The 24468-nt window shown below is 38.7% G+C and overlaps 1 protein-coding gene across 4 annotated transcripts in view; it reads left to right on the top strand.

The window, feature by feature from the left end:
* The window catches only part of arhgef18.S (Rho/Rac guanine nucleotide exchange factor 18 S homeolog), a 47940-nt gene extending 33187 nt beyond the window's left edge, over window positions 1-14753 (top strand). For 2 of the 4 annotated variants that reach the window (XM_018243645.2, XM_018243647.2), the window contains 8 exons: window positions 3080-3196; window positions 4639-4724; window positions 7513-7563; window positions 9262-9309; window positions 9887-10342; window positions 11541-11868; window positions 12746-12868; window positions 13869-14753. In XM_018243645.2, coding sequence (XP_018099134.1) covers window positions 3080-3196; window positions 4639-4724; window positions 7513-7563; window positions 9262-9309; window positions 9887-10342; window positions 11541-11868; window positions 12746-12868; window positions 13869-14026 — 1367 coding nt within the window. In that variant the 3' untranslated portion in view covers window positions 14027-14753. The other 2 variants (XM_018243646.2, XM_018243648.2) reach the window with 2 other exon arrangements.
* The last annotated feature ends 9715 nt before the right edge of the window (window positions 14754-24468 follow it).

The raw sequence follows: 24468 nt of genomic DNA on the forward strand, positions 1-24468 counted from the left end.
CCCATGGGCAATACAGTCAGGAGATGGTCCTTAAGTCCGATATGGCTAGACATCATAGACCAGGACGAGCCAATAATAGCTGAACTCCAGGAGTTCTTTGAATTTAACACCAACACAGCTGATCCCTCAGTTCTATGGGATGCATTTAAGGCATATTCCAGGTGTATGTTCCATAGGGAAATCACTGCAGTTAAAAGAGGTTCGGCTACAGAGGAGAGAGAGTTAACTCATCAGGTGGCTGTAACTGAGGCAGCAACAGTTCATCACCCTACCCCCAACTTCCTTTTTTGAGCAGGGAGAAAAAGTGGGTAAATTGTTAGCGTATATGTCACGGGCAGATGGTCCCCCCCCTGTTATAACTGAGCTACTGGATGATGCTGGGACCATCCACACTAAACCTGACAAGATTGCCTTCCTGCTAACCACTTATTATACCGAACTATATAATACTAAACATGTAACCAATGGGACTGAAATAGCGTCTCTTAACCTACCTCAGCTTTCTATAGAACACATGGAGATCTTAGAGGCAGACTTCACATTAGCGGAGCTATATAATGATATTGATTCCTCACGTAAAACCCCAGGTCCAAATGGGCTCCCCATTGAGTTTTATAAGCGTTTCAAAACTGTAATTGGCCCTCATTTATTACTAATGCTGCAACATGTCATTGACGCAGGCACTCTTCCGGCCTCTCTGTATGAAGCCTCTATAGTCTTAATCCACAAGGCAGGGAAGGACCCAAGACGTATGGATGCATATCGGCTCATCTCGTTATTGTGCACAGATATTAAGATTTGGGCAAAGCTACTGTCACTTAGGCTGTGTAATGTCCTCCAAACTATCATATCAGAGGATCAAACGGGCTTCCTACCGGGCAAATCCACAGCTTTGAATATAATGCGACTATATATGAATTTAGCGACCCAGCATGATAACTGGATATAACCAAAACCTTTGATACTGTGGAATGGCAATACCTATGGCAAGTGCTGAATAATTTTAAGGTTGGCCCTAAATTCACGATTTGGCTAAAATTGCTGTATCAAGCGCCTAAGGCTTCCATTGTAGTTAATGGAGTCAACTTGCAGAGTTTTCATCTTGGTAGGGGAACGAGGCAGGGCTGCGTCATGTCCCCACTTTTGTTCGCTCTAGCCATGGAGTCGTTTGCACAGGCAATAAGACAACACAAGGGGCTGGTTGGTTGGCAAATAGAGAGGAATGCATACAACTGTATGTAGATGATACTCTCATTACCTGGGGGACCAGGGCCCTTCCCCACAAACCTTATTTAATTTAACTACCAAATTTGCCCATCTGTCAGGCTTGGTAACAAGTCCGTTAAGTCTTGCATTTTTCTAGTAGATAAGCCACCTCCTCATGCAGTGCCCAACCAGCTTCCGTTCCTAGTGGGGGATCGATTTACCTATCTAAGAATTGTAGTTGAAATGCCTATATCTGATTTTTATGACCTGAATGTTTCTCCACTGTTAACAACTATAATTCAAAAAGTAAAGGCCCGGGAGTCTTTGTTGCTAAGCCCCATGGGCAGAGTGCAGTTAATAAAGATGATTTTATTACTTAAAATAACATATATCCTGCAACAAGCTCCTATTATGATTAAAAAAAGTTTTTTTTTACAAAACTGGATACTATCTTTAGGCAATTGATTTGGACCAACTCCCGTGCCCGATTGAGTTTGGTGACTTTAACCAGGGGGAAATTGATGGGTGGGGTGGCTTTCCCCAATATATTTCTCTACTTCTTTGCTACGCAACTCGGTCACCTAGCATCCTGGGTGGAGGCTGCAAAGCACCAAACCTTATACAGATTGCACAGGATTTTGTTGGGGGGGAGGGCGCATTCCCCTCTCCAATGGTTACTCGGCAAAAAAACACAAGGATTGGCTTATCAAAACCCTGTCTTGACCTATTTGAGGGGGATCTGGCGGAAAGCATGGCAACTCATTCATTGTACACATGTCCCCCAACAAGCCCCACTATGGAAAAATCATAGTTTTCCAGGGGTGACTTATTTAGACCCAAACTTACTGTGGGAGAGGTGTAGCATAACTGAGATAGGTGATGTCTGGAGGGAGGACTGAATGATTCCCTTTGAAGAACTAAGGCACTCATTTCAATTGCCCTCTCACCAATGGTTACAATATGCGCAAGTCAAAAGATGTTTATGCATACAAAATATTAAACAGCCTATTCAACTTGTCCAGATTAGTCTGATTGACCAAGTCTCCCAAGGTACCTCAAAGGGTCTAATCTCTAGAATATATATGTATCTTCACGCTAAAATGTTTGAGACCCTACTGACCACTCTTAAAGCCAAGTGAGAAGGGGATATTATTATCCAGCTAGACTGCATCGCATATTCCCCTCAGCATCTTCTGAATGCCCTAGATGTCACATAAAGCAAGCCTCTCTGATACTTATGCTATGGGAATTAAAACCAGCTTGTTTGGAGTGGGACTGAAAGATATACTTACGTTTCATCAAAGCCTATTTGTTAATAAATGTTTTTTTGTGGCTAAAAAATGATTACGAGAACGTGGAAGGACTCCCTACCTCCCTCAGACACACAGTGGATTCGTGAAGTTGGAAGCTCTTATCTATAAAACTAGAGGCAGTTCCCCCAAACTTGAGAAAATCTGGGGCAAGTGGTTTAAGAGATCACTGCATAAATTGTATATTATAATGTCTAACTCTAGGGCTTGATTACGCTACCTTGGGTATTAATGCTTTACTTATGTGATGAAATTATCTCATTGTCTTAAATTCACACGTGTAAACATGCTATGTACAGTATTCTGTGACAATGTTGACTTTTATGCTGGTATGCTAATAATATATATGGCACACTGCCTCATAAAGTAAAAAACACTGTTTATTGAAACATTAAAAACATAGGTGGCTGCTGTGGAATGGACACCTAACATGTTTTGGGAACAGCCTTTAATTATAAGCTACAGTATATGTCTTGTGTTTCAATCTTCTAGAACTTCTTGCAGAAATTAGTTTTTACAGCTTTTAGAACTAAACTAAAAACATTACTCTGCTTCTTTTACAGCTGAGCGCATCCACTACATGCTTCTGTCACAAACGGCATTGCTGAACCCTCTGGGGGAGGCAAACAATCCAGCCACAACCTTACTAAGACGATCTGAGACTTTTGGAGGCTATGACAGTAAGTGAAGTCATTCCCATGCAATAACGTGACTGATGCCTGGTATATTGTCATGTACTGTAACCCTGATTGACTTTGTAGATCATTATCATCAAATAATTAGGCAATTTTACAGATAACCTCTGAAGGAATGTAAAGGTACATTTTAATTCTTTTTTTCATTTCATCATATCTTGTCAGCATCCACTGTTAAAGAGATTGTCTTTAGGTAAATGCTAAAAGCATGAGAACTTATGGAAATTGGACCAGTCAGATGAGGGAATTCATTTATTATTATTTTGGATAAATGTAATGTAGGCAACATTTATTCATTATTCTGCATGGATGCACTCTCTGTAGACTTCAAAATCCAGTATGAACTCCAGGAAAGTGTTGTTTTGATCTGTGCATTTTATTGACATGGAGCAGAATTAGTTGCCGTGGGTTGATAGAATAGGGAACCCCCTCAGTATTATGTCTATGAGGGAGTGTAAGGCGTCCTGGCCGTCCTCCGCGCGTCCAAGATGGCGGCGCCCAGAAGAGGCCATGCGGCCGTCAGACGCCAGCGTGACGCTGGCGTTTTCGCGCATCGTAATTACACTGGCACATTAACGCTGGCATCCTGTGATGTCACCTAGCACGTTTTGGCGCGAAAACCCACCTATTTAAGGACGCCAGAAGGTTTTCTCAGCGCCCGAGTATAGGTTCTTCTATCTAGAGTTCCTGGGTGTCTTCTAAATATTGATTCTTGATTCTCGACCTTGCCTGAAACCTCGACCTTGATACTTCGCTGCCTGAACCGACCTTTGCCTGAAACCTCGACCACGATATCTTGCTGCCTGGACCGACCTTTGCCTGAACTGACGATTCTTCTGCCTAATCCATTGTACCACGAACTGTGTTTGCCTAATTGCTTCCTCCTTGGTCCGCACTCCAAATTGTGCCTTCGGACCCTGACAGGGAGGAGGAGAGTGAGCAGGATACTAATTTGATCATCTAATTGTGATGACTCTCAGTGGAATGATCAACTATTTTGTGTTCTTGGAAAATATTGGTATTGCAGATCATTTATCTATAATTTATCCTACACAAGTAAAACCTGAACATGCAGCAATACCTGATAATACATCAAAATTCATTTTTCTTCTCTACTGTTGCTGTCTGCTCTGTTGGCTATTTCAAACATTCTTGCAGACCTGAAAACCGCACCTGCTCTTTCCTCCTTGTGGAGTTGCTGCATTGTTATACTGGGATTGTGAAGCCAGTGTAATGAGACATTCCTCAAGTATCAATGCACAAGTTTCTCAGATTGTAAATTAATAATCAAGGTATTTTTAGTTTTATAGGCAATCCTACTTTTAAATGTTACTGCCCACTTTCTGGCCACTTTTGTTGCTTCTTGTTTTATTTGAATTTATATTAAGTTTCAGTATTTTCTTGGTTTTTTTTTGTTTTTTTTTTAGCAGATAGCTTCAAACAAATGGTTAAGGACCGAAGGGCTGCATCTATAAGTGCAGACAGCCAAGTGCAAGATCCTCCCATTATTGAGGTACGGTTCCTCTTTTGAGTTTATCATGTTCAAAGCGATAGCCACTGCAGATCTTTACCACACTATATGAATTTTATCACTATGGAGAGTAAGCCTTGCTCATTCTGTTGCATATGGCAGTTAATTTAAAAATGTGAGATACCCAGTTTGTTATTCAGGTCAAAAACGTACTGTACTACTACTGTAATATAGATGCCTTGCTTTGTGGACCTTGCAGTTATTTTGATTAACTGTAACAGTTAAGCTAATTGTGCCTTCTCGGTAGAAAAGAAAAATAGAAGATATGATGGTACATTTATTGTGTCTTTAGTTAGGTTAACTACAATAGCTTTATGTAAAAAAAGTGAGAGAGAATAAAATGCAAACAGTTATTGAAAGGTTAATAAAAAAACAGTATTTAACTTGGATTTGCCCAAAATGTAGACCATGAGCTACCATCTCAAACTCAAGCCAGTGGATCATAGCAGACCAGCACTTACCACAAACATCTCTATTAGATCACCTTCATTCAGATTTTTCAAACTCGATCTTTGGAATATGGGTGTTTTTCATAAAAAAACAAAGGGTGGGAACCTGAGTTTCCAGAATTCATTAGAAGTACATTCAAAAACTTTTGTGAATTCTTTCGCAAATAGGTTTTATTCTTTTTTTTCCTTACAGTTTTCAAGTTAAAATGCTTTCACACTTTGTGTCGTCTTAGCAGTGCTGAAAACGCTAGTAAAGCCCCAATCCACCTAGTGTCTGCCATTGCTGTCAATGTGTGCAGACTTGCTGTGGATTAAGGCTGTGTTGGCATATTCATCACATGCAGAGTAAACACCAGATATAACTTGGCCTAAATTGTTTATTATTGTGCTTCCTCAACCTTGCTTTTTTTTCCTTATGCAAACAACCCAGACATCTCAGTGTTAGTGCACTGCAAATTGCTGATTCATACTGGAATCAGCCAGTTAAGGCAGTTGAAATTTGTCACAGCATGTGTGTGTTGTTAGGTGTTGTTAGTTTGAGGAATATAAGCAATTTTAAGGACTTAAAAGGTACAATAGCTGTAGTTATGTCTATACATAATCGTCCTTATGGTGTCATGCCAATTTGTTTGCAGGAAAACTTTAAAATAACTGTATAAATATAGTATTTATTTATATTTTGGTATTTATATAGTACTGACAAATTTCAGCAGCACTTTTACAGAGATTATTTTTCATTTCACATGAGTTCATGCCCCAGTGGAGCTTACAGTCTAAAAAAATAAGGCCAATTTTATCAGGCGCAAATTGACCTTCCTGTATGCTTTGGAGTGTGGGAGGAAACCGGAGTACTTGGAGGAAGGTCACACAGAACTCCATTCTCCAGTGCTGCAAGACAGCAGTGCTACCCACTGAGTCACCTAAAGAAGTTCTTAAAGAATTCTTCACCATGCATTATAGCACCTGACAATTTTTGTCCCCTTCTCATCACTTCTTTCTGCCTGTAACACTTCTGCTCATGCACCTCCTGCTGACTAATCATCTCTAATATCTGAGCTACAGTCCTAGTGTAGCAGTTGTGAGGCAGGGCTAGGATTGTCGGTGATGTTGTGCAGGTATGTGACCCACTCATCATTGCTAAACCACAAGAAACAAAAAGGACAGGGCATGGGATTATACCACTGTGCATATTCTTGCCCAGGGCCGTTTCTGGGAGTGCAACAAGACACATGGAAGGAATGCAAGGATTCTTGACAAACAAGATGACTTAAGCAGTGTAGTGAGTGTTGCAAATTAATTCTACAGCACAATTCTGATGCAGCTTAACTTTCCTTGTCCTTTAGGGTCAGGGCACACGCTCAGATTCGCAGAGATTACAAGTTTCTTTGCGAGGCAACTTCTGGCGACTTTGGAGAACTAAATGCTCCGAATTCCATCCCGCTGGCGATTTACATTGTATCCGGTGGGAGTCAGCTCAGTGAGATCAATCACCCTGAAGAAGAGCAGATTTGTTGCCGGGTGACTAATCTCTTTGAATCTGAGCGTGTGCCCTGACCCTTAAGAAAAAATAATAGGCTATTTTTGAAACACATTTATTAATGAAAAACTATACCCCCAAAATTAACACTTAAGCAACAGATAGTTTACATCATATTAAGTGGCATATTAAAGAATCTTATCAAACTGGACTAAATATTTAAGTAAATATTGCCTTTTTACATCTCTTGCCTTGAGCCACCATTTCGTGATTTTCTCTGTGCTGCCTCAGAGATCACCTGACCAGAAATACTACAACTCTAACTGTAACAGGAAGAAGTGTGGAAGCAAAAGACAGAACTCTGTCTGTTAATTGGCTCTTGTGAACTAACAAGTATGGTTTGTTGGGGGGCGGCCCTTATTTTTTAAAATGGCAGTTTTCTATTTATGATTTCCCAAATACACATTACCCACATTATGATTAGCACATACTACTAGAAAAGTATATTATTATATAAATGGTTTATTTACATGAAGCAGGGTTTTACATATGAGCTGTTTTATGCAATATCTTTTTATAGAGACCTACATTGTTTGGGGGGGTATAGTTTTCCTTTAAACATCCACTACAGTTTAGTGCATTTTTTTCATAGTATCAACTGTTCCTTTTTAAGTTGATAGACCCTGGCTGATAAATATAGTAAATTAGACCCTATCTTGGTAAGTCTGGATATTACTGGTAAAGTTACTACAAATATAATATAAACCAGAATGGCTACATGTTTTGTACTTATTGTCTATTTCGCTCTCTTTTTTTTAACACATGCCTGTTTTTTGTTCTGCAGCCTGAAGTTTCCACAGTAGATAACAGGCTGCCAGTATGTCATGAGACTGAGGTAATGAAACATTGCATTTTCTGCTTGTCAGTTACAGCCATAGTGTTTCTTCTGAATGCCAGCACTATCGATATTTTTAAACTTCTTTCTCATTAAATTAATACCAAATTCTGGCCTTACAGCTCCTACATCAATCCTATCTAACTCTGTTACAAAGATTTAAAGTGGCTCTGCTGGATAATTCTGCATGTTTAAGGTGCCAAGATAAAGAGGCCTCTGTACTCCTATGCCCAGGCATTCAAACCTTATGGCCAAAAGTGTATGATTATTAGCACCTGCTGACTAAACAAAAATTCAAACCTGACATTGAATGGGCCCTTTTCAGCAAAATCAAAGGGGCACAACAAGTAACCAAAGCCAACAAATTCCTAGCAGAAATACTGGCCTCAGCGACCAGAAAAGCCATACTACAGGAATGGCTCTCTGTCACCCCACCACCTATACAACTTGTCAAAAACAAGCTACATGGTTGAAGGAGTCCATAAACAAAGTAACCCAAAACTATACATTTTTGGACATCTGGTCCACCTATATCTCCCCCCGAGACAAATGACAGTCAATAAATTTCAACATACAACCTGGTCCGTCTTCGGGGCAACAACCCCCTTTTACTTGCTATAACAGCCCCAGGTAGAAAATAGCAGTATTTGCCTCCCAGGATCCACCACATCACAACCATGTCTAGATTTGGTTAATGTGCGCATAAATGGTCTATGCTGATTTTATTTCATGTTAATTGTAGTTTCCTGTTCCTATTTTCTTTTTATGTTTTAATGCTTGATTCCAAGTATCTCCATACAGTAGCATGGCACACCCCAATGTGCGTGTTAGCCAACTACTCCTCTACATACATTCATTACCTTCTCAATAGATCTTGTACTACTAGCACATCTATTATAAATGTCATGGAGACTCTACTGAAAGTCTTACATTAACCAAGGACTACACCTGTAACACTGTCAAGATGAATACCAATTCTGATATCTGGAATCCTATTGGTTTGAAAAATAAAATCTAAATAGAAAAACAATATTAAAAAAAAAACATGTAACAGGGAATTGTACCTTCTTGTTGTCTTGAAACAAAGCAGTATTCGTTACTCTCTGTCTGAAAGGCAAAAGTTTAAAATTTTTTAAAAAACATGAATCTGTTATTATATAATGTCAGTATCTCTTTAAGGTAAATGCCCCCACTATAGAGCACCAAGCTGTAGGTATGGGTATCCTGCTTTAAAGTTAGGACCTATGTAATCATTTTATGAGCTCTGTAAAACTATGCTTTAAATGAGGAAGAAAGGTGAAATCATTGGGGGATCCCAAATGTAAGGCAACCGCCAATTATTATGATAGCTTACCTGATACCCCGGATCAGCACCACCTGGGGTACTTTTCAGCACTTCAGTACTTTTTCTTCCTTCTCTGTGGGTGTGTGCAGTAGAGTGAAAAGCCGATTTGGATTACCAGTTCACCAGCCTGGGGTATTGGGTGGGTGATTACAATCACTGGGGGGTGCCTAGAATTTGGCAACCCCCAATGATATCACCTTTCATTTTCCTTTAAGCAATACCTAAACTAAGATATATGAATGTAAGTTTGTTGCCAAATATGTGCTGAGAGGAATGGGGGCTGTACTCTCAGTACTTATGCACAGTATCAGGACTAGTAATGATTCCTCACAGTTGTGTATATTCTTTCCTAGATGGTTGTTTGTGTGGAGATGTTACTTCAGCATCTTTACAGTCTGCAGGTAGGTGCCATAAATATTCATATTACATGTTACAGCTGTGTATGTAAACATGTGTATAACATACATAAGTATATGGACAGTTATATTTTCACTTCAACAGTTCTATTTCTTCTACACTCCTAGCCTAGCATGAGTATTCTTTTTAATGTCATAACACTGCTGTATTTTATATTTTGATGCTTCCCCACCTATTGTTTTTTGTTATATAGTGAAATTGTTTTGTCATATTATTATCAATACATGGCATATTGGGACCTGAGTATTTATTGTATAGGTCAATATTGTGATGCCCTTTTCCTGGCTCAGCAAGCACTGTTGTTGGAAGTTGCTTGGATCTGGACATTGCTATGCCTTTTAGTACACAACATTCAAAGTGTCCCTCAACATAAAGTAAATTCAAGTTTTAATGGATCTTGGGATTTGTAGTCCTATGACACCTGGAGACCCACTGATCATTCGGGCATAGGGTCCAAGAAAATGATCGCTGTAATTAAATGGGACACAAAGAAAAAAAATTTTGATTTTGTTTTTGATGTTGCTTTTCCTTTATATATAATGTTATTACTTTGTCGTGCAGGCAGTGATATCACAACAGGATAGTTATGTTGAGGTTCAAAAAGAGCGTGAAAAACAGTTCAGACAGCAATCTTCCCGTGGCAACATATTATTGGAGCAGGAAAAGCAGCGTAACTTTGAAAAGCAGCGAGAAGAGCTGGTCAATGTGCAGAAGATGCAGGAGCAGCTGAGGTTGGAGAAACTTAAGTGGGAACGGGAAAGGGAGAGGCATCAGAAGGAAGCCGAGGCTACGGAGAACATGTTGAGACAACGAATGGGTGACAGTGAACTCCAAATGCGAAAACTACTTCAGGAGCGAGAAGAACTAGATGGGCAGAGAAAGGAATATCAGCTTGATTTAGAAAGACTTCGAGAATCCCAGAAGGCTGTGGAAAAAGACAGAGAACGCCTGGAGCTGCTGAAGAGGATTAGAGTAACCAGTGCAGGAGCTGGGTCATTTTCATCAGACTTAATACCGGTAACAACGGAACAGATTTCAGTTGTATTATTAAAGTCCTTCATAATAGTATTCAAATGCTCAGTTGTATTTATAGTGCAGGGTACCTTATAAAATTCACTTCAAGGATGGCTGATGTGAAGTTGCTTTATAAGTCTGGGTGAAGCAGAGATATTAAATCCTTACCTTACTCTTCCATTCTTGCTTTTCTTACAATAAGGGTACCTATTTGGGTTTTTATTTTTACTGCTACCACAGGTACTATAAAAAGGGGTCTATTGGCTGTTAGCAGCAGAATTAAGTAAGTATTGTGTAAAGAAAATTTCCAAATACTTTTTGATTTAGATGTTCTGGAACATTTTGGCCTTTATGCCCTGCTATTAGTTTTCACAGAACTGCCTTTTCTGAAAGTACTGGATTACTGGTCTTCAAACATGCTGATACGTAAAAGCATTTTTTCTTTGTTTAAAGACGTTCATGTGGAGTGCTGTCCAGTAATCAAGTTATTTATTAAAACATCTAGGCTGATGTAGTCCTTATGGTGTTGGTCATTTCTTATTGACAGCAATGAGAAAATACCTTTTAATTGTAGAAATAGAAAAGCTACCCCGTAACCAATAATTTTAAAGAATCCTGAATTGACCTAACCCGTATTTGGCACATATTAGCTGTCTAAACAGTTGCAATCTAGCCTCTTCCTGTGTCCAAAACAATCCATTCCCCACTAAATATTGATTTGGCATAGTACGTGGAAATTTAGTTGTGGGCATTCCCATCAGCCAAGACTGTGTTAGACTATGGTTTATATTTATTTCTGTAATTTGTACATCATGAGTGTAACAACAACAATGTGAACATCCACAGGATAGTTGCAACTTAGTAACCTTTAGTCATATTTTTATAGGATGGTTCATATTTTTGTGTGTGTTAATGGTTCCACTCGCTGGGCTACTCCAGTTTTTTTTTGGGGGGGGGATCTATATACCATTAAAAGTGTAAAAATACCTTGCAGAACAACCCTGCTAAAGAAAAATACTATAAGAGCATACCAAGGTTAAAGTACAATGGAATTGTTAATGATATGGCCCAATACTTGATAAAATATACTAGCTACAGTTCTTTGCTGTGGGTAGAAAATTTACAGTAGTTCAAAGATGAGAATAGCATCAAGCATGGCTTAAATAATGAAAGGCAATTGACATTGTTTTTTGTTTTCCAGGTACCCCATCCTACAACTTCTAATGGGGAAGGAATGCTCAGTACAGAGGGACCTAGCCATTTACCCATAAAACCCCATGCCAAAACAATTATGTCAATGTCAGCTGCTGACTACCTGGTGAGACCAGAAGTGGTTCGCAGGGAAAGCAATATGACCGACATCCGTCCAGCACTTAAAAAGGAAGTGCCTATTAATTTATTAAGTGCAACCAACCAGATCCAGAAGCAGGTAGCTATGACCAGACAGAAGATACCCACCCATCTTGCATTGGACAAAGTCAAAGAAAAGCCCAGCAGGGGAAAAGCTTCCCATCGAACAGAGAGCACAGGTTAGAATACTGTTCTACTGGCTTTACAGACAATATCAAAGTGTTTGAATGACACATAGGGCACTGGTAACTAAATAAACACATATGACTGCTAAATAATGCTGTGCAGGCACTGCTTAGACAAGGTAATTTGTGAAAAGTCTCAACAACAAGGCAATGTGTAAAGCTGGCCATAGACGCTAAGATACAGTCGTTTGTATCGAAGTTTTCAGCGATTTTTGGACTATGTGATTTTTTTTTTTTTTTACATTTTTATGTTAGAAGATTTCTGCATGTATTACCTATCTGACTATATCAGTGGGGACTGTCACTGCTTTTTGTCAGACATAACTTTTGTATGGGCAGATTTGTTCTTTTAATACTTCATTTAATCGAAATGGTTACTGACAGGTCGTAAGATTGGGACATCCGATCATTTGTGAGATACAAGGGTAGAATCTGCACATCTATGTCGAGCTTAACAGAACTCACAGAATAATCAGAGTTAAGAAGCTGGGACTAGAGCTAAAGTGCCAGGTAGCCATATCAGTTACCATGTGAAAGTAAGTCTAAGATGTCAGAAAGTGTTTTGGTTTTGGTCAGATGAGAACAGAAATATAGCTTTTTGGCTAAAGTTCAAAGAAATCTGTGGTGTGCATATCTAAGACTGGCCACAACATGCATACAGTGATTTTGGGGGATTTTAGATAACAGACCTTTTCCCTAGAATTTATTATTGATCATGTGTCTTCGAGTAGACGTATATGTGCTAATGTAACTTTATTCAGTTTGAAGCATCACTAGACCACAGACTGGGCTTCCCATCCAAGCTTTTCCCATCCATCATGTGTCTTCGAGTAGACGTATATGTGCTAATGTAACTTTATTCTGTTTGAAGCATCACTAGACCACAGACTGGGCTTCCCATCCAAGCTTTCTGGAAAGGAAGATGGCACTGTAAGAAGCAGAAGGTCTGCAAGTCCAAATCCATTAAGCAGTCAAACTGTATTCTTTCAGCAAGGTGAGCCTTTGACTTCCCACAGTCTGTGTAGGGAGAATATGCAATTAGCCCTCTATAATTTAAATAAGTGTATTTTTGTAATGGAAACTGGATTTTACCAGAAGGCGTATTTATTGGATTGATATTGCATTTTAATATCTATCACAATCTACTAGTGGGCTTGTTGCCCATGTTCTATATATAGATGACATGGAAGATTCAGCCACCTGATACACAGCAGAGAGTAGGTTACATCCACTCATATCCTGCTCCCCAGAGAAGTACTTTGTTGCTTTTGTGGGTGTTCAGTCTTAGCAGACATATTAACCCTATAGCGATCAGTCATTTATCCCTGGCTCATGCGTACATCACCTGATGTCCTATACTTTTCTCAAAGGGGTTGTTCACCTTTAAATTAACTGTTAGTATGACGTAGAGAGGGATGAAGACCAATTGAAAAGTTGCTTAGAATTGGTCGTTACAAGGGTACCCATAAGAAGAGGTGCTACAGGCACTTCAAATTTGTCATAGCTAGCCATGAACAAGCTAATAAGAGTTGACATGTGTGGCAAGCTCTGCATTTAGACAATTTTAGCACCACATCAGCACAAATCTAGTTATATCATCATTTTGTGACCCTTATGACATGCATGCATTTTTGCCACAGATTGTCATCCATTACGAATGCATTTGTCTTACATGCAAATCCTTTGTTTTCTGCATCAGTCTGGGCTTGGAATCCGTGACTTCTTTGCAGTGTGTTGCTTTAAATGTAAAATTTGTGGGAATGTACTGACCTCAGGACAAATGTAGACTTTGCATCTGTTTTCTAATTCCTATGTTACCTTAATTATGCCGGTTTATACCTTGCCTACTCTTTTCATGGGAGTTCACATCTGAGAGCACTTACTGTGATGCATAAAAACCTTAGTGATGACTTGGACCAGGTTTGTTATAATCATCTGGTGATAGGTTGACATGTGGTAATTTGTATTTTAATGCTGTCTCCTCAACCATTTAGATCCTGTAGGACAAGCAGAACCTTCTGAAACACCACTCTATACACCTGTCTTGTATCGACCAGGCAGCTTCCACATCCTGCCCCCATCCTTTCCTCCACAGCCCCCTCCTCCGCCAACTGAGGATGAGGGAAGTAAAGAAAATGTTATTTTTTTCTAACAAATTTTGACATTTCCTCTCCATGTTGAAATTATAAAAAAATAAATAAATAAAAATAAGTCATCGCCCTCCACCATAAAGGCCTTCTCAAAACTGCCATGATCCGCAGGCTCACTGTGGAGGATGAATTTGCCTTGTCAATTATATCCGATTGCGAGGCCATAGTGTGTCTGTATTTAGTTCTATGTAAAATGTATGAAGGGACCATGCAATATGCTTTAGGAAAAAGAAGCACAGAAGCATAAAGATGAGGAGGCAAGCGTCATTTGTTCTGTATATTTGATTTTGTAACCTCAAAGAGTGTTGTATTATTTTTCCTAAGCTTTTCAAGCCTTTCCTTAATCAATGTTTCAATACTGAAATTGTCTATAAGATCATTATGATGTAAAGATTCACAGAACCTGTAATATGGAGAGCACAGATTTTAATATTTCCTGTGCCCTTGTATTGTCAAGATGGAGGAGGGTAACTAGTACAACTCACCACTTCTTCTTGCAGCGTGATACTTGCACTATATTATTGGACAAATATATAATTTGACAAATTCCCAAACGTTTTAAGAACTAGACGTTTTATAAAAAGGAGGTTTTAAGCCACTAGTACTCAATATAAGGGTTCATGCACAAAGCTCTGTATTGCACAGAATGCCTCACTGGGCTGTAAATGTGTGGCTGTGTCAGAGCCCATGCATTTTTTTGTTTATTTTTATTAAATAGGTTAACAATCATTTTAATGTTCTACTCACTCATAGGAGAAAAAGCCAAGAATGTTTTAACCTTCCTTCCTGTATAGATATGAGTACATGTAATGTTTTTATTTTTTTCATTCTCCTACAGATGAATGATGATTGGTTTTAATTTGAACCTGCCCCATGCCAAATGTATTAGAGAATCTCATCCCCTCTGTAATTGGATAGATCCTGTGCTGATGAATTGCTTTAGTGGAGCTGAGAGGGCTGGACCCTTAATAGCTGATAATAAACCCCTATTAATCATCCTTAGCAGGACTCGGTCCATTAGAATGCCCAGTTCTGAACAAATCCTCAGCTACACCCTCTGGAATATTTGGTGCCATTATAATTTTTTTTTAAATCTGTATTTTTAAATATATATATATATATATGTACATTGTATTTACGTGGCAATTTTATGTGAGCACTTTAGAAGAGAAACGAGGAGCACATCTCACATATCTGTTGTATATCTAAGAAAATGCTTATTTTATTTCTTTATTCAGGTGCAACAAATCATTGTTTTCTTCAGATGTGCAAAGGTACTAGATTATTGATTCACTACTGTTAGTATTCCTTTTCTATTTGCTGTTCTGTTCTCAAGTAGTTCTAACAACCCTTTTAATCAGTTGAGTGCATGTGCTATCAAGGGGTGTGTATTGTAATGGGGCAAAGCTTTCTAGTGGCCAGCTATTATATGTATTCTATATTCCCAAGGGACACCGCTGTAATGCACTGTAATGTATATACTTTGAGTCCCGTGGGTAAGACACTAAGTGCTCCTAGAACTTGTGGGGTCCCCTTTTTTTGTGTTTTCTAAAAACAACTTGGTAAACTAAAAAAGCTTACAAAATTAGACTGGAGGGTTCTATTTGCAATATTTGAACCAACGCATAGTCGATCTATCTAGCATACTTTGTGTCCTATAGAGCACATTAATGTTATGTAATAGTAACATACTTTCAAAAACCAAAAGGCAAAAATAAGTCTTGACAAGCCCAGGATTGCAATTAACGTGAACTGTGAAGTTTACAGTAATCAGTTTGGTGGATGTCATAAAACTGCACCTGGGCAAGCTTCTTGCCTTTTATTATATAATCCATTACTTTGTCTCTGTAAGGTATGAAAACACTATACATGAATGATAATGAAAAGCAATCATGTTCGCTAAGATCAGCTTGAAAAGACATGAAAGGCGTCCACATATTTATTTAAAGGGGACCCGTCACCCAAAACAATTATTTCAAATCCTATTTTATCATGTTAGTCAAGCAAAATGAACTTTAATTACACTGTATAAATTATTTGAATCTTGTTTCCATCAGTCTGGGAACTCATAATTATAACAAGCAGGCAGGAGCCATTTTGTGGACACTGTTATTAAGACAAGCCTTGTATCATCTCAGAATCTTGTTTGTGCACCAGAATGGGGGACCTGATGTCCATCCCCATGCCCTGGCTACACAATTAAATGGATAAGAGAACTGGGGGAATGTGGGGAGAGCAGTGACACCTAGGAAGTGCCTAATGGAAAGTGAAAGTAATTGCTTGCCCCGCCTCTATGCCTAGGCATAGAGGAGGGGCAGGCAATATTTGATTGACAGCTGAGATTTTTAAATGAGTTTACAACAGCTATGAACGCTTTAATAAAAAAAAAAAGAAATTGGATTTCATATTTAATTTAAAAAGGACTTTTATTATACAGATTTTTATGTCTGGGTGACGGGTCCACTTTAACAGAAAACGTTAATTGAACCTGTCCTGAATATCTTGCCAACCAACACAGCATGATTTTTAGTTTGACTGATGATTGACTGATATGGACTATACCACAGACGGAGGCATTTCTGTTACTACTACCATCCCTAGTTGGCCACTTGCAGTTTATCTGATATATAAAATATTTTGTGAGTGGCCACTTAAAAGGCATTCGTTACTGAGAAAAAACCTAGAAAGCCTAGAATGTTTCTTGTTGTTAGGCTTCTTCTGTATATCACAGTGATGCCTGATCTCCCACCTAATGCAGGGGGCAGCCAGAAGAACAAAAACATCTAACAGATTCCAGATGTTTGGCTTTAGATAGTGAACCCCATTAGTTTGAATGCTGAATGAAAAGTTAAGTATAAAAAACAGAAATGTATCCACACACGTCTTTTCTCTGTTTTTTCAGCCAGTGCTTGCGTACATGACTAGCCAAAGATTGAATGATTAACCTCTAATTCTCCCTGAAAGCAAAATAAAAATCTGTTGAAAAAGGAGAAAAGGCACAGAATACACAGCAGATAACGGATAAGCTCTGTAGTATAAAATGCGATTCTTCAAAACGTATCTGTTATCTACTCTGTATCCTGTGCGTGAATGGCTGCCCCCATGACTACACATGGCTTTTTGTTTAATATAAACTATAGTAGTGTTTCTGAAGCAAACATACGAGTTTTACCTGTACATTACACTATATTGTCATTTCATTAAAACACTTTCTTTTTTTGTTACTGTTCCTTTGTTTCATTTACATTTTTTTTTTTATAAATCAACATGGTTTCTTCATAGCATGGCTACAGCATGGCTACAGTTACATGTTTGTCAGAAAGCAGACATCTGTGCTGAGCTGGCTAGATAGCAACTGAGCCCACTAGAAATGATTATGAGACCACTCTTGTCTCTGGATATACTGTAGAGTTACTGGCGCGGTTACATGGAAACTTCCTATTCCACACTGATATTTTTGGTCTCTGTAGAAAGAGAATATGCTGGAGGCAATATAAAAATGTTGAATAATCATGTACACGTTGTAAATATATTAATCCGAATTATTTTTCTTTGAAATTGGATGTAAATGCTCACTTTAAAAAAAAAAAAGTTTTCTTTGGTTTATTGAATGAACAAACAGCACCCTGCGGTATCCAAATGATAAAACCACTAATAATTCAAGCGTGATATGATGGCCCAGCAATTGGTATCATGCCTTCTGGTTTCCTTTCTTTTCTTATGAACGTATCATTGATTTCACAGGATTTTGTTATCCATCTTTTTGAAAAGCTGTTTGCTTTTAGCAATAAAAAGAGAAAAAAAACCTAAAATTCGAGTTCTTTAGTCATTTTGTCTTGCGTGAAAAAAGAACATTAAAGTTTCTCTTTCTGCAGCTCGGTTGTGAGAGAGGTGGGTGCCTGTCCAAAAAGAGTCAAGTTCATCCTTAACACCCCCCCCCCCCCCCAGTTTGTTATAAAAATCCCAGGTTTCAGTAGCAGAAATTTTGTAACTTTGTAAGATTTTGAAACTTCACAGCTATCTGAGTTAAGAATAACTAGTATCAGATTCTGGCACAGAGGAGTGTATTTCCGCACAATCCTTTGTTGCAGAGAAGTTTAATATAAGAGATGCAAATAACTGGGGATGCACCAAATTCATGTACCAGGCTGAACCGAATCGAAACCCTTAAAATCATGATAAAGGATAAAGGAAATTGCATAGATTTTGAAACCCCCCCATGCCCAAATTGCATATGCAAATCAATGTTCATATTAGGGATGCACCGAATCCAGGATTCGGTTCGGCATTCGGCCATGATTCGGCCTTTTTCAGCTGGATTCGTATTCGGCCGAATCCTTCTGCCCGGCCGAACCAAATCCTAATTTGCATATGCAAATTAGGATTCTGTTCGGCATTCGACCGAATCTTTCGCAAAGGATTCGGGGGTTCGGCCGAATCCAAAATAGTGGATTCGGTGCATCCCTAGTTCATATTTCGTTTGAGATTCGGATGAATCCTTAAGAACTATTATTCACTCTAATGTAGGAACATTCAGTTTCAGAGATAGAGAGATCACACACTTTCACAGGGACAGAAACCTACAGTTCAGGAAGCCCCCAGAACCAATAAGCAATCATTTACAGTACCTGTGCCCACACACAAGAAATGGCATTATAACTTGTAGCATAGGAATTCGGGGGACTGTAGTATTCTATGTGTATATTCTATATATTCTATATTCATGCACATCTCCTAAGCACTTGCACACCCAGGCTAGCTTTGCACAGGATAAAAAATCAGCACACGGGTCAGATGATGTCCTATAGCTGGCTAGTGCCTATAAACTATATTAGATTTTAATGTATGAGATGTACTTTACATGCCAATTATTGCGATACTTAAATTATTCTTTAAAAATTTGTTAAATCCCTGCATCCCAGTGGCCACTAGAGGGCAAGTTAACAAGACTTTCTCAGAGGAAATATGGCTGGAAATCTGTTAATTTGTTTAAAATATTGGTATTAAACAGCATTGTTTAATATTTGGCTTCACCTGTATGTGACGATTCAGCACTAACAGTGAGCGATCAAAAATTTCCAGGCAGCTGATGTTGCTTGCCATACACTACACCTATGCACCATTACTGACTATGATTTGGGCTGGTTATAAAGAGAGCTCTGCTCAGAAGAATGAAAGAAATCTAAAGAAGATAGAAACTTCAAATCTAGAGGGCAAAGTGTGACAAAAACAATTAATGTGATCAAGAAATTTAAAACTGGAACTTGGCATATTGTGTATAAGGGGGGAGGGGGAAGGGGGGGGGAGGGGGAAGGGGGGGGGCCCGGGTGCAGACTGGTTGCATGGTCTGCACCAGGGCCGACAATACATAGTTACGTTACTGGGACCAAAATTGTCCACTTTTAAATAATGAAATGATGGGATGTATGCCATATGCCAGTCCCTTGTCTAGTGTCCATTTGACAGTATGGCAGGGTTGTGACCTAAATTGTCCAGGTGGTATTCCATAGCCCAGTCACTTGGTGAACATGTGATGAATCTAATGTACAGTGAAAGTTAAGCATACTTGATTTATGAAATTTCACCTACATTGAGGCTCTAGTTTTTTTTATTGCCAGTGACTTCCCTTTTTTAATACTGGAGGCAAACATGAAAAATTATAGGTGTGGCCTAAATTGTCCACTAAAGGTGGCCATAGATGCAAAGATCTGCTCGTTTGGCAACATCGCCAAACGAGCAGATCTTTCCCCGATATGCCATTAACAAACATTGCTATATCGGGTGTAATCTGATTGTTCGGCCGTATGGCCGAACGATCCGATTACGATGTGCCGTGGGCTCCGGCGGGATCGGTCGGGTCAAAATCAAACCCGACCAAACGATCGGACGAAAGATGTCTGCACACGCCACACACGATCCGAAAATCATACGAATCCTCAATTCGTACGATAGGATCTGTGTGTCTATGGCCACCTTTAAATAAATATTCAAATCATAAATATTCATAAATATTCAAATTGGAGGTATATCTTTTGTCAAACTATAATTTGCATTTATTTTGATATCTAAACAGGACTTGGCATAGAGAACTACAGAGCATATGAGTTTATGGCTAAGAGATTTGCAGTGCAGCAGATCCTGTCTTCAGAGGTGAAGGAGAAGGAAAACGATCGGAAAAAGACCAATAAGACTTTAAAAGTGAAGTTAAAAAAAGAATTCAGAGGCAAAACAACAGGAAGCAGACTCTGTGGCTGCAAAGAGGGCAGGAGGTAAAGGAGAACACATGAGGCCTTAATTAATGAGCAGTTTCAACATATATTGGTAAAACAGGATAAGCTCTGGATTTGCAGGGGAGGCTAAAATTAATTTGCTATGGGGCTCAGAAACATCTAGTTATGCCACTGAGAGAATTGAAAAGTTGTTAAGAACAGATTGTTCTGAAACACACTTAATATAATTTAAAGGTGAACTATACCTCCTATAGACTGTATATTTGCAATAACCTTGATAAGACTATTACAGTAAATGGCCTGAAATTGCATTTTCTTTCTCATATAACATCAGCTACAGTAATAACATTTCTGTCTACAGTCTTCAGCAGAGAAGGTAATCCAAAGGAGTTAATATCAGACAACGGACCACAGTTTGTCTCATCAAGTGACACTTAAGAAACACCAGGTACAGTGTTGCCTAGCTTCTGTTTTGACTTGAAACTTACTCAACAACCAAACTGCAAGGAAAAACTGCAAGGGCCATATGGAGATTTTCTTCCATACTGAAGTCTCTTATCTTGTACTGGGAAAAATGCAGAGGTTGCTTTATATTCATAATAAGAGGAAGCACTTTGATTCATTTACATTAGGTGATAATCATGGGCTACTCCTTCTTCTTTTTTTGGCCTTAATTATTACCATTGATTAGGACAATCAAATTAAAATGAGTGCCATAGTCTTTAAACGTTTTGTTATACCCAATCCACTCATTGGGAAAGTATATGTATATGGCCACCCTTGTTGCACATATAGATTGACTTTCATTTGGGCCAAGGTCTGAAATTTAATGGACATGAACAGAAAAGAATGGGTACTATGACTTTGCCCTATTTACCTGCTGAAATGGAGAAGGAGCAGATGGAATTTTCTGTCTAGACAGACTGGCAAAGAAGAAATCACAGGATGGTCTGTCAAAACAAACCTACTATTTTAATTAACTAAATTAAACTGCCTGATGTTTGTTTTTACACTTGTCTATAGCTAACAAGAAATTACTTGCATACACTACATCATTCTAACTGCTAGCAGCATGTTATTGGCTGCCAGTAATTATCTTTCCATATTGCTATAATATAAAAGCAGGCCAAGCTATTAAGGATAGTGGGGGATTTTGTCTAATAAGACCGTGAAGATTATTACTGTCCAAGAATATGAGATTTGAGGGCTGTACCTAGAGTGCAGTATGTTTTTAGGCCTATTTATATCTTTAGTAGAATTAAGAGTTTTAAGGCTTGCAGAGGTTTAAACAAGCTTTTGTGCTCAAAATAAATTGTCTATATGTAAAATTTAAAAAATCTTACAGACCAGATTATACAAACGATAGATTCAGGAGCTCAGGTTAACTCAACACTTGTCTTAACATTTAGGGGGACAGGAACCAAGGTTGTGTTCTAAACCAGAACATTTACAACGATAAGTAACATCTATAAACCAAACCTGCAAGCTGCAATGTTTCAGCACATACAGGGAATTGTAATGTAAGTAGAAGCTACAGCTACAGTAGAAGAACACAGTAATGATTCACACACAGTAGTTGGTAAACTAAATAACTGTTTATCTAAAATAAATATAAAGGGCAACTAATACAAACAGCACTCCTAACAGGTGGCAATAGGGCCCTCGCTAACTTAGTAGGGCCAGCTCAAACCATCTCTTAAAATAACGAATGCTAAGTCCTTTAATGCATTTCCAAAGAAACAATCTCTGAAATCTTTGAACACTTTTTTTTCTCCCAGCACCTCCTGAAGGAATTTGGGGGTCTGGCAAAGCTGGTGGAGTATCACTCTGGAGCCGACAGCAGCCTCTTCTAACAGCTTGTCCACGGGTGCATTAACCCTTGCTATGAACTCCAGGAGCCAATGTTTCTCAGGGTTCCATTCACACATACAAGTGCACAACCATTCGCGTATGCACACCTATTGAGTGCTATGACCAGCCAGGTTTCCTAGGGCGCCTGACCGGCCTGGCCCACCACTGAGTGCAGGGATTATACACTACCTCCCAACATTTATTTAACCTCATATTAGTTTGCTAAAACTATTAACTAATCATGCTAATGCATTTTCAGGGTTCCCTATCTCTGGAGTGTGGCTTGGATGACCATTTGCCATCACAACATCACCTGGCAGGGGGTGAAGAATCATTATCACTCCTTCAAATGAAAGTTCAGTTCCTCAAATCTAAGGGGGTGACCTCTGGTGCATTGATCTTTTTCATATGAAAAAATATGTCCTTATAAAGAGTAATCATGTCCCCTTTCAATTGTGTGTTCTCTAGAGGAAACATCCCCAGCAGAAACTTTGTGTAAATGAAGGAACTAATTTGTGGTTTCAGTAAATGGTTGAGCCCAAAGGCTTAAACAATCATAAATCTGCCCATGCGAGTATAACATTTTTTATATGTTAAGTTAATAATCTTATCAGCATTGAAGCTCATTTTCTAGTTTGCTGCCCAGTTCTCCAATTTAGTCAAATCCCTCTGCAAAGTAGCAGCATCCTGCACAGAACTTTACCACCATTCTTTGTAATCTATCCCTTAGCCAGTTCTTCATCCAAGTGCAAGTATTTATGTTCTAGGCCAATATATTTATGTTCTGGGCCAATATTAACAGGTCATTTATGTTGTAGGCCAATTGACAAGCTCTGTGCATTTGCAAGCAGACAGTAGAGGTTACTACTTTTCGGTCTGGTATATACATTATTCATTAGATAAAGTAGTTATACCTATAATAGTTAGTCAGATTTCTTTACAACAGTGATATCTCCTTAACAGGTATACCATTTGTCAATCCATTCTCATCCCCTATCCCCCCATTCTAATTCCACAGGTCTATGTACACTAGCTCCCCCAGTATGCTCTAACTGCTGACCCCCCTTGCCTAGTTTAAACACTATTCAGCTTCCCCCTAGAACAGCAGAAGTCCTTCTATTGAAGTACAATCAGTCCCAGCTATTGAAATAGTATGCCATTTTTTAAATCAGCCTAGTTCTTTAGGAACAAAAACCTTCGCCTGCATTTACAGTATCTCCCTATTCTCCCGCTGTCTTTTTTAGAGTTGCATGTGGCACAGGCACATGCAACACATGCAGTTTTTGAAATTACACTGAAATACTTTTTTTTTAAACCTTAAATCATAGATCCAAGGTGTGTAGAACTGTTAACATATTTTCTAAATCCTAATTGTATCCCCTGTCCCTTTTACCAGAATGGTTTTGGATTAAATTATAAAAATAGAATATAAATATAAAGCTTTTTGATGATGCAATATTAGTCATCTTGCACTGAATGAATTCCTAATTTCCTAAAATAAGAGAAAATCATATTGGTATTAAAAATAACATGGAAACCAGCAATACTGTACCCGTTGTTGAGCTATGGTGCCATTTGCATCTGGGGCACCGAAATAGGTCATTGAATAAGCACCTCTGAATTGACATTCAGAATGAACAGGTGTCAATGGGAATAGTGTCAAGCAACATCCCCTATATTGCACTAAATTAGACTAAATCACTAAAGCTTACTAATTAATGTTAAAGGTCATGGATTGCAACAAGGTTTGTGTTTTATAGGGCAGGCGGGGAAAAGGCAGTTAAAGTATTAACATATCTGAGACAGTTAAGAATCGATTTGATTGATTCATGGTCCGTGTTTGTCAGGTTTAGGAGGGAGCAGAAATCAATAGCTAATTGTGGTTTCTCTAAACAGGAATTAATTGTACATTTTGGCTGTCAAGTAAATAGATTGCAGATAAATGAGAGGAACAATTGATAAATGGGGAGAGAGAGGCCCAAAGACAGAGTAAGCAGAACAAGATCCTCTTATAACTGATCCCATACCTGTATAGGGTTTCTTGTGCCTTAAATGCAGACAGTAGCAAATATTCCTTATCTGCTTATTTGCGTCTATGCATATGAGTAGCTGTATGAGTGGAAGCTGTCATATTAACTCAAGCCATTCTTTCTCGAAATCTCACCCAAGTTATAATAGCTCTGTACTGTATTGTACAGTATTGACTGCAAAGAAAGCTTTTTCTGGTATTGCGGGTGGTTAAAATGTGGTGCTGGTGAAGAATTCATAATATTTAAATCAATGATTTATGGTTCCTGGGAAACATTTACAGAAGATAGAAAAAGCATTGCTATCAGTTCCTTATACAGCACATTACATCTTAT

This window comes from Xenopus laevis, chromosome 1S (assembly GCF_017654675.1).
Source record: "Xenopus laevis strain J_2021 chromosome 1S, Xenopus_laevis_v10.1, whole genome shotgun sequence".
Taxonomy (NCBI): Eukaryota; Metazoa; Chordata; class Amphibia; order Anura; family Pipidae; genus Xenopus; species Xenopus laevis.